Source organism: Trichophyton benhamiae (assembly GCF_000151125.1).
Source record: "Trichophyton benhamiae CBS 112371 chromosome Unknown contig01320.20, whole genome shotgun sequence".
In the NCBI taxonomy this organism is placed as follows: Eukaryota; Fungi; Ascomycota; class Eurotiomycetes; order Onygenales; family Arthrodermataceae; genus Trichophyton; species Trichophyton benhamiae.
Genome location: NW_003315083.1, coordinates 23,709 through 34,287, shown reverse-complemented (window position 1 = coordinate 34,287; position 10,579 = coordinate 23,709). Strand labels below are relative to the sequence as shown.

General features: G+C 50.8%; 3 protein-coding genes across 3 annotated transcripts; 2 read left to right on the top strand and 1 right to left on the bottom strand.

Annotated features, from left to right (window-relative positions):
• Window positions 1-2,003: 2,003 nt before the first annotated feature.
• Window positions 2,004-2,408, top strand: ARB_02803 (uncharacterized protein; the record flags this gene model as incomplete). The annotated part of the gene is made up of 2 exons (XM_003010860.1): window positions 2,004-2,063; window positions 2,121-2,408. 2 exons carry the CDS (start codon window positions 2,004-2,006, stop codon window positions 2,406-2,408), a joined length of 348 nt encoding a protein of 115 aa, XP_003010906.1.
• A 1,001-nt stretch (window positions 2,409-3,409) lies between these two features.
• Window positions 3,410-4,966, top strand: ARB_02802 (uncharacterized protein; the record flags this gene model as incomplete). The annotated part of the gene is made up of 3 exons (XM_003010859.1): window positions 3,410-3,412; window positions 3,468-3,800; window positions 3,854-4,966. The coding sequence occupies 3 exons, from the start codon at window positions 3,410-3,412 to the stop codon at window positions 4,964-4,966; spliced, it is 1,449 nt and encodes a 482-aa protein (XP_003010905.1).
• Window positions 4,967-6,112: 1,146 nt separating this feature from the next.
• On the bottom strand, window positions 6,113-10,569 carry ARB_02801 (uncharacterized protein; the record flags this gene model as incomplete). Its single annotated transcript, XM_003010858.1, has 4 exons — window positions 6,113-7,171; window positions 7,231-7,590; window positions 7,661-10,401; window positions 10,464-10,569. The coding sequence occupies 4 exons, from the start codon at window positions 10,567-10,569 to the stop codon at window positions 6,113-6,115; spliced, it is 4,266 nt and encodes a 1,421-aa protein (XP_003010904.1).
• Between the last annotated feature and the right edge of the window lie 10 nt (window positions 10,570-10,579).

The window sequence follows — 10,579 nt, the reverse complement described above, 5'->3', positions numbered from 1 at the left end:
TCCGCATATGCAGGCAAGCTGCTGCCCCAACCTCAAACGGGGGAGATGGATGGATATGCGATCTTGGCAGCTGGAACTTGCTCGAAATATCGTCCCCTCTCTGTAAGATAGCAGTAGTCTTGACTCAGTAGTACGGAGTAGTGTCTCCTCCGAAACGGTACTTAAACGGCGGAACTACGGATAATCCAGAGAATTGACGCTGTTTTGCGCAGTGAGGCATGGCCAGTATTACTATATATAGGGAATGAGCCGGAGTCAGATAATATGATAGGCACATACGGAGTACTTCCTCACACATCCATCTCCCCGAGGAGTTTTATGCGTGGCGATGATGAAACTGATGCTGCTCTGCTGCCAACCCGACCGTAGCCAATAATGGGGGACCTGGATGCCCTGAATATTATAAGGCTGGGAGAATTAATTAACGACGGGGATGTGCAAGAGCCCTGTCGGCCATATGTTTCTCATGCGCACTAAAACGGGAGAGAAGCGTACGGAGTACGGAGTTCCTATTAAGCAATTTGGCACTTGGGCAACTTCTCCATAGTCAAGACCGAGCTGGAGTCTGCCCGTTAAAGAAGCCCAATCAATAGATTACGATGTAACGCATTTATCAGGCTCCATACTCCGTAATAAGAGATCATATCGAAGAGATACCCGTATGGAGTACGAAGCAGCTGAAGGGCCAGGAAGACGCAGGAACATCGACCTGAGCTAACACGAAAGCTCCAGAAGAAACGTCCGTCTTCGATTGGCTTCTTTTTCCAGGATCCAGGATAGCCTGTATGTACTCCGTACTCCGTTAGCGAACAATGAAGCTTCTTTCCCTCAAATTCTTTCCTCTTCATCGTTTTCGAGGCGAAAGGCTTGAGTTAGTGTAAAAGGACCGGTGAGTGTTGGTGCGATGGAACGTCTCAGACCACAGGCGAGAAGGCAGACTGGTTCCATATTTTCCCGGTCAATGATTGTTCGCTCCAGACCCGCGCCGGCTGGGCAAGAATTCGGACTGCAAAAAAGCTCCATTTCTGTAAATTAACCAGTCTGCGTCTAAGGACGAAATTTTCCGTTTTCTTTTTCTCGGTCTCTCCTCCTTTTCTCTCTTCTTCCCTGTTGCAAGGTGAGACCTTTTTGCGCTGTTGTGGGATTCTGGTTGGAAAGGGATGCATTATTGGCCTGTTTCTATTTTTATGGCTGGAGCTGACGAATGCGTTCCCCCCCTAAGCTTATGCTTTGGCTGGTGGGATCGCTTGCTCTTCCGTATGGAGTATAGATAACACGACAGGGTGGTTGGGCTGGCTAGATGCATGACAAGGCGCAGTTGATGCCGTGACAAAGACAAGGGGGCACAACAACAACATCCAACCTCTTCGTCTTGATATGCTGCGGCAGACAAGTCCGCACCCAGCCGTGGGAGGGGGAGTTGTCGTGTTTGCTTGGTGGCTGGACAAGTTGCGGCACTTCCCCTTTCTCTTCTCCATACCTTGTGTATCCAAGACCAAGGCGACCAACTTGCTTTCGTGGCAGAACGGGCGGTTTAAGCGTTCAAACTGTCAACCACCCAACGGGAAATGGGCCGGATGGCCGGTCAACCAGCGGATTCAGGAAAAAGAAACAGTGCTGATGGGTCCGTATTGGCTGTCCGTGGAGCCTGCCCCTGGTCCACTTCGCAATATTACCCAGCGAGCCGCAGGTGAAACCAGAGGAAGATCGACTTTGAAATGCGCCACTAAGGCAAGGCAAAATTACGAATCACAGGGAACCTTTGTGCTTCGTTGTCTAGCCATCGGGTTTTTTTTTCTGTTGCCGTGTCCACCTTATAAATATTCCCCATCCCTTCTCTGTCTTGCTTCTCCTTTCTTCCTCTCTCCTTTTCCCATATACATCTCCTATCCACGACTCGCCAACAACAGCCGCACTCGAGCACATACCAAATCTCGAACTTCTTAAGACATCCATTTATTCGTCGCCCGAGTTCAACTCAACAAGAAAAACCACACATCAAAATGCGTTTCTCTGCTGTTTCCGTCCTTGCCTTGGCTACCCTTGCCATGGCCAACTCTGAGGTATGTCCATGGGTGTGTCTTTTGCGGTTTTCCAGCTGCTAACATGTTTTCCTTCAGCTCGAAGAGACGATGTCCATCCTCCCAGTCACCAGCAGCATGGTCATGACCACTGCCCCTGCCCCATACCCAACTGGTGGCAGCCCAACTGGCATCCCCGGCACTGGCACTGGCTCTTCCACTATGCCACACAACACAACCAGCACCGCTGAGACCAGCACCCGAACCGGCTCTGGCCCATCCTCTTCCATGACCAGCACCTCCACCTCCACTGGTCTTGCTGCCACCGCCGGCCCAGCCATCGCCGGTGTTATCGGTGGTGCTGCCGTCGTTGCTGCTTTCCTTTAAATGCATTCATTCTTCTGCAATGGGGGAGTTCCCCGTTCCTCTATCTGGGCCACATTACTCCTTAATCGGTCCTAAGGAACGGAGATAATCTGGACAAAATTGACCCTTCCATTATTCTTGTCGTTACTTCTTGCATCCATCAATGTAGACCCTTTTTCCTGTACTATTTCCCTTTAATCTAATATACCACGCATGTTTACTTCACTCGGCGTTAGGCCCTTTCCCGCGGTTGGGTGGCCTCAGAAATGGAATGTTTTTTTTTTTTCTGGAACAAAAGATCTTTGTGACGTTGCCATTCATTCGGTCATGGGCTCTTTAATTTTGATCCCTTTCTGTCCCATTTTGACTGTATCTTTTATGTTGGTGATATACTCCGTAGTAGCTAGAATATAAAGATAGCTTTTATACTTCGATGCTTGGCTTAGCTTGACAAACAACCAGCGTTCATGGGGCAACTTGCCTTGGGGATAGACTCTCTCGTTGCCCTGCCGCCAGCTGTTGACAGGAGGGGCACTCTCACAGCGCGCCAGGGGGCCCCTCGTCCCTCGCTGCCCCCGGCAACCCGTCCGCCCGCCATGCGCGGCCGTTCCTCAGCGCCAGGCGTGATGTTGTTGTTCTGTCGCTGCAAGAAACGCGAAATCAACAAGTCGCGGCGCCGTTTTCGTGTCTATTTAACCCTTTTGGGCCTAGCGCCCGTCGCCCCCCAACCTCGCATCAAAACAAACATGACGAAGTTCGACGAAGATCAGCCAAAACAACAACAACAACAACGACAACAACGACAACAACACTGCCGCCAACAAACAGCAAACATCAGCGACGCCCAGAAACCTAAGACAAGCAAGAGGAGAGGATACCGGCACGAAGAGTAGCGACTGCTGCGTGGTACGAAGACGCTGCAGGGTAATTTTGCTCCCTTCCGCTGCTGTGTTCGTGGAAGAAGAAGCAGCCAGACGCACACTGACTCTACCCGCCACGCTTGTCACAGCCGAGACGGGAAGATGGTATGACCTCCTGATGATGATGTCAAGCTCGCGGCATGGCTAACAGCCTCTCTAGGCTTCCAGCTTGAAGCGTTTGGCCAGGGAGCATGCCTCGCTCCATCACAAGGGCCTCCCGCCATACTACTGCTTTCCCAGCTCCAACCCCGCCGGCCCAGATAGCTTGACGCAGCTCACTGTGCTGCTTACGGGGCCATCAGGGACCCCTTACTCGCAGGGACTTTGGCGTCTGCAGCTTCGTCTGCCGGAAGACTACCCCACAAGCCCGCCAAAGGCGTTTTTCAAGACACGGATATGGCACCCTAATGTCGAGGAATCGACCGGCGCCGTCTGTGTGGACACGCTAAAGAGAGACTGGGATCCAAAGCTTACACTGAGTGATATCTTGATCGTAAGTGTCCTTTGCTCTTGACGGACTGAGAATGTGCTAATCACCGGCTCTAGACAATATCGTGTCTTTTGATACATCCAAACCCTGATTCGGCACTAAACGCCACTGCCGGTGCTTTGCTACAGGAAAACTACGAGTCATTCGCTCGGCAGGCCAAGCTGATGACCTCTATCCATGCTCCTATCCCCGCAGATATGAAAGACCAAGTGAACGAAGCCAAAAGAGATGACAACGTTACTGTCAGTTCAACTGGTGAAGAGCAGAACGTCTCGGATAGAGACGTGCCAGTACAGACAGTCATCATGAAACGAAAACAGCAATCAACTACACCATTACCGGAAGAGCAACGGCCTGCTTCGGAACACCAGCAAGTGAATCAGCCAGCCGAGGACTCAGATTCAGATGCAGATGCGGACTCGGATTCAGAAAACTCAGCATCGAAGGAGAATGATCCAACACTTTCAAGTTCTCCTGTTATAATGCCTGTCCGCAGCCCACGTAGCGTCCTTGGGAAACGCCCCCTATCCGTCCTTTCTGTGGCAGAGGAACCAGAGCTCGTTCTGGTAAATGATTCATCTGACGACGAAGAGGGCGCAGATCAGCCGCCAGAGTTCAGTGGTATGACAGCCTCGGAAAAGAACGTAGCAGCCAACAGCCCCGACTTCGCAACTACCATACGCAGAAACAGGTCAAATTCAAAACATCAACACCCACACCAACACCAACACCACATTCCGTCTTTAAATGATCAATCACTCCTTCTCCAACCGCGGCGAAAAGCTCCTAAACTCTCCGATTCGACAGCGAAGCGGTCGTGCATTAATATGGCCCCAGTCAGCGTCTTGGCTCCAGCGAAGACAACGGCTGAGAGGAAGCGAAGCTCCGCCGGGTCAGACGGTGGCAATTACGCGAATGCGAAACCGCTCAGCCCAATCATAAGTGCCGCTACGGCCACCATGACCACAAAGGAGACAAACATGAAGCAGGCCGGTGGTCCAGCACCATTCCTGACAAGTAAAGTCGAAGCCTCGTTTTCAATGGATGATAAACTGTCTGTTCGAAGCAGCCTTGCGCCCCTTCCCCTGGCTAGGAAACCGCAACACCAACATACCTTGAGTAACCTAACGGTCAGACCGAAGCCCCGGACGGGTCTTAGGAGGTTGTAATGGATGGTGTTTCTGCAGCGACTTTTGTTTCATCCATCGTTTTTCTCCCTTCCCTGCATTGAGACATGCATACATATTTAACGAGAGCAATTGGTTTTTACTTACGATTATGATAATGATGGGTTGGGATGTACTGGTCTGGCATAATTACGGGTTGGTGGATACAATTGCGTTATTTGGGATGAATTGTATATGGCTACTTGGCTATGTTGTGCTTGCCGTAACTAAGGCAATAAAATACGACGATAATCAATCAACTAAACTAGTACCTAGGCGGTCCTTTAATCGACGTGTTTTACAAAAGAGCTGAGTTAACGAGTGACTATTTTTGTATTAGGACTGACTGACTGACTATAGAAACATTAAGTCGCAGCATTGATAACAAGCCGGGGGTTTAACGATAATAATGGTAATAACAATGTCACAATGTAACAGATCGATAAGGACAAAAAGACACCATATTAGATAAACAGCTTGTTGCCAACACAACACACACTCCCTTGTGGCCAAACTGGTAAAAATGCAAGAGCAAATGCGTATAACTTATATTTTTTTTGGCGAGAGGACTTGTAGATGGGGTGGGTAATCGTCCTGGAAATCGAGGGGTACTGGCGCAAAGGGACTTCTCCTATTCCTCCCTTTCATTATATAGTTCAAGTCGAGGTGCGTTCTGCTCCAGATTCGGGAACACCTTTCCAGGCACGATAAGGGGATGATGTATCATGACCAGATACCATAACAAAGAATAAAAAGGACAAAAGCAGATAACGCCCGCAATGAGTATCCGATACCGATGATGATGAAGTAAAAGAGCGACATGTGTGATTCGGATCACACTGAGGAAACACAGATCGATTGCTGTTAATGAGCGGAATTCATCTTGGATAAATAAAGGTAGTATTGAACGTCCCGGCAACGATTTGATTGACAGTGGAAGCCACTGCCAACGTCATATTTTGATAAGAGTGTTTTCGACCAACAGCAATGGTGGGATTGAAATCCGATCCATTACTTGAGGTCGGCCCAATGATCGTATTCTTTTTTTTTTTCTTACAAAGCGTAAGGATTCATAGATCGGATAGTCAAGCAACTGTGAAGGATTATTAGTAATGGGATCATTAAAAGTAGTGGAGTAGAGAGTAAAACTTACGGTGGGCTCTTGCTGAGATCGATCTTGAGAATGATTGGAACGCGGGTCAGTTCCCTGACATCCTGGATATACTCGCCATCCTCTTCGCGCAATTCGAAAAGATCGCCATATTTCTCTTTTGGACTCAACTCGACAATTTCACCATCCTCGCCGTCCTCACCATTCTGAGTATTCTTGGCATTTTCGCCACCCTCGGCATCTTCGTCATTGGTAGTCTCGCCCGCAGTAGTTGCAATTCTGGGGTCAGATTGAGTACGGTGAGGTGGGTGCGCAGGACCATTTCGTGGAGATGGTGGCATGCTCTGTGTGGAACGGTCAGGAGAGTTGAGAGACACCCCAGCGAAGGAATCAGTGAGGGCATCCTCATCATCGTCAAACAAAGCATCAACATCATTTGGAGAGACAGTGTTGGTCTCGGTGCTGATTCGCTGGGCTTCTTCCCTCTCCTGTTCTCTCTTTCGAGCTTCCTCCGCTTCACGGGCAGCAGCAGCCTGGCTAGCGGCACGTCCGCTGAGAGTTGACTTGGGACGCTCATCTTCGGGGATGTAGGTAGAGGACGGAACGCCCTTCTCCCAGTACAACTCTAGGACGCGGTCATCCTTGCGGAACTCTGCCTTCTTAAGAGGGAGTTGGTCACAGTGAACACGCTTCTCACAGCCATACTCAGGAATCAAAACGTCAAAGGCAGACTCGTATACGCAGAGAACGATTCCCTCGGCAATGAGGTCGCCATCAATTTCTTTTCTCTTCCTCTCCATGGCGTGGCACGCTTCAAAGTGCACACTCTGCTCCTGTGCATTTTGAGCAGAGTCTTTCCTGCTGTTAAGGTAGTTAAGTGCCTTGTAGTCTAATTCATCTTGCCACTCTGTTGTTCCTGCCAATGCTGCCTCTAGCTGTCTGTGGACAACAATGTCGGCATAGCGACGGGATGGGTTAGTGAAGTGAGTGTAAAGTGATAAGTTGAGCATGTAGTGAGAACGGTGCTCTTCCCGGACAGTTGGAGGGGTGTAATATTTTCCACGGCTCAAAGTCTTGAGCAAGAGCGTTTCCATACTCTAGAAAAATCATGTTAATCCAGTGGCTGTTGTGAATAGTGATGATGGGGAGACCATACCTTTCGCACGTCATCATTTTCCACCTTGAAAAGACTGTTCTGCAGTGTGCCACTGCTGGTAGGATCAATGTTGTACCCAAGTTTGGACATGCGCTCGACAAATGTGCCTAGGCGTCTAAAGTTGGGCGAAGCCTGTCGACGGAGAAGCGCATGCTCAGGGAATGCCTCAAAGATCTTCCTCGCAACATAATGATTAGCCATGTAAGTGAGCTCGTCAATAGCTTCACGACCTGGGGAGGCATTAAATATGTTCTGCTGGACAGGAACATTCTCGTCATCAAGCTGGTATAAGAGGCGGAGAGGGCGCAATTTCTCCGCACGGTGTCCAAGACGAGCATCGCGAAGTTTGTTAGAGACATCCTATGAAAGTAGGGACTTAGTAAGACCATCTTGGTTTACATGAATAGTATGATAGACAGTGGATACTTACAACCAACAATTTGATGTCCTTGACGGAGACACCATTGACTTCAACTTGCCCAGTCCCCTTGATGATCTTATCGAGCTCGGCATAACTTAGCTTTCCTTTGCTATTGACAATACTCTTGCCAATCCAGGGCTGATCGACAATCTTGCCAGACTCAACAACAACTTGGAGCAGGACGCTCACAGCGAGGCGATCGTTTCCAGGCAAGAGAGCCATGACTTTCTGGGCCAAGTGTGGCGGGAGCATGTCCACAATGCGATTCATCAAAAAGGCACTGGACACACGCTTCTTAGCTTCGCGTTCGACCGCACCGCTAGGATCAACAAAGCGAGCGACATCAGCAACATGGATACCAATCTCTACTGTCTTGTCGTCAAGTCGTCTGATATGGAAGGCATTGTCCATTGCCTTGCCTCCGTTGGGATCAACAGTGAAAACGTTATATTCACGGAAATCCGTGCGGGAAGCAAGGGACTGGGGGTCCTCTTGTCCAATGGACCAATCTTCGAATCCAACCTTGTCAAGAACAGAGGCCGGGAAATCATCGGCAGCAAAGTTGTTGTCTCTAAGCAAGGCATCAATCTCAACCTTCAGGTTGCCCATTGGACCAAGCTGCTCGCAAAGGGTTCCAAATGGATGGAGCGAGGTGATGGGCCATCGCTTGACAGTAGCAACGAAAATAGTGTTTGCGTAATCTGCGTGACGGTCAACGAAGTCACGAGGTGCCTGTTCAGTTGGAATAGCGATCAAAGGTACACGCTTGTCGGTGGGCTTGAACCAAACAATCTTTGGTCGCTCCTGGTGGCGCTCATGCTGAGGACGTCCAGAGTAGCCATCTCTGGCCTGTCTTTCTGCTTCCTGCTTTTCCTTGGTTGCCTGGCTGCTGGGTCGGAGGAGTCCCAGGGAGCCAGCGAAGATCTGGTGGGCCGCACGGTCAACGACAGCGATGATATGACCTGCGTACAGGGGTTTGTGCTCATCGCTGATCTCATCTTCTTCGACAAGAAGCAAGCTCTGACCTTCGACTTCGACGTCATCGTTCTTCTTCTGGGTGGGACGCTGGCGAAGACTACCTCTGCGGCGAATGCTACCGTCAGGGCCAATTTGCTGGATGTCAGCAGTGGCATTGGAGTCGGAGCGGCCACCTCGGTCAAGACCAGCTGTGCTTCCGCTTCTGGTATCAATATCCTTGCGCTTCTTCTTTTCTTCCTTTTCGCGCTTCTGGCTCCAGACTTCATCAACATCAAGGAGCTCGACGGCAACAAGATCACCCTCAAGAGCTCGATTTCTGTCCTTGCTACCGCAGATGAAGATATCGGCGTCAAGATCAGAACAGGTAACATATGCGTCTGAACGGTTTTTCTTGTTTACGCGAAGGATGCCAGTGACCAGTTTGCCCTCCTCGAAGAGATCAGGAAGCATTGTTTGAGCAAGGTATGGAGTAAACAGAGTTTTGCGATTCTGCTGTGCCTGCGTTTGCGATTGCTGCTGTGGCTGAGAGGTTTGCTGCTGACCAACCAATTGCAGGTTCTGTGGCAAGGAACCGAGCTGTCCGCTCTGCAAGGCTTGGAGTTGTGCCAGTTGAAGGGCATTATTGTGAAGTAACTGCTGTTGTTGGCCCTGGTACATCTGAGGCAAGACGACTTGGCCCTGAGGAAGCTGGAAAAGCTGCTGGGTGTTGGGGAATTGGAAAGCGGACATGGAGCTAACAGATCCCCTGGAACGGTGACCTGGCTGGAAACCGTTACCACTTTGCTGCGGCTGGGGAGAGAGGCCACCAAGGCTGGCTCGGGGGTCCTGGTTGCCACTGCCACTGCTGGCGGTGTTTGGTGCACCTCCCTGCTGGCGCCAATTGCTGTCAAAGTTTCTTGAGCCGCTGCGTCCATGGCTGGCGTGACTGGTTCTTCGTCCAGCATCAGGTCCAGGTGAGCCGGAAGATTCACCGCCTTGGGGGAACTGGAACGAGGGGTTATTTCTCCCGGAGTACTGGCGAGCACCACCTACAGCCATGGACTGGCTGCGTAGATGAGCATTACGGATATTTCCAGAGCGTTGGACACCAAGTCCTGCTGCCAGAGGGGAAGGTGCCGGGACTGCGGGGCCAGCGACTTCTGATGGCTTATCATCGTTGGCGTCACCCTGACCCTGACCCTGGCCCTGGCCCTGGCCTTGACCTGCAGAAGAAGGTGAAGCTCCAGCACCTCCTGGGATGGGGAACTTGAAGGCGCCGGCGGTCTGCCTTTGCTGAGCCAATTCCGCGGCCCTTCTGGCTTCGGGTAAAGCGAGCGAGTGCCGACGATGGTGGCTTCCTCCGGCAGGAACAGCCCCCCTGCGAGATTGGTTGTTATTGTTATTATTGCTATTATTGCTATTGTTGTTGTTTTCGCGGCCTTGGCCTCCACGGCTCTGTGCGTTTTCGCCATACTGAGAACCAGACGCCCCGGAAGATGGGGCGGGGGGTGGTCCCATGCCAACATTTGGCAGGGCCGATTGATTACGGCGATGAGAGGACTGGCCGGGGACTCCAAGCTGCTGTTGGCCTTGCATTTGAGGGAATTGAAAACCTACGGGCATGACACCTTGGCCTTGCATTTGGGGATAGGCAAGGGGCTGCATCTGCTGCATCTGTTGCTGGGGTATCATGCCGATATTCAAGAACTGCTGATTTTGCTGTTGCTGGGCGGCAATTTGCTGCTGGTGTTGCTGGAGAACTTCAATTTGCTGTTGTAGAGCAAGTTGTTCCACTATTCAAAACGGGTTAGTCCACAATATCTCTCCTATGAGGTGCATGTTATAGCCTACGTACTAATTAACGGGGTCATTTCCGAGGGGCTGCGTCGATGTCCAATGTGAATGGGACGGCCATTCGCCCTGGGAGGGCCAGAATTGCCCTGGGAACCCTGGGAATCCATAACGACAGAA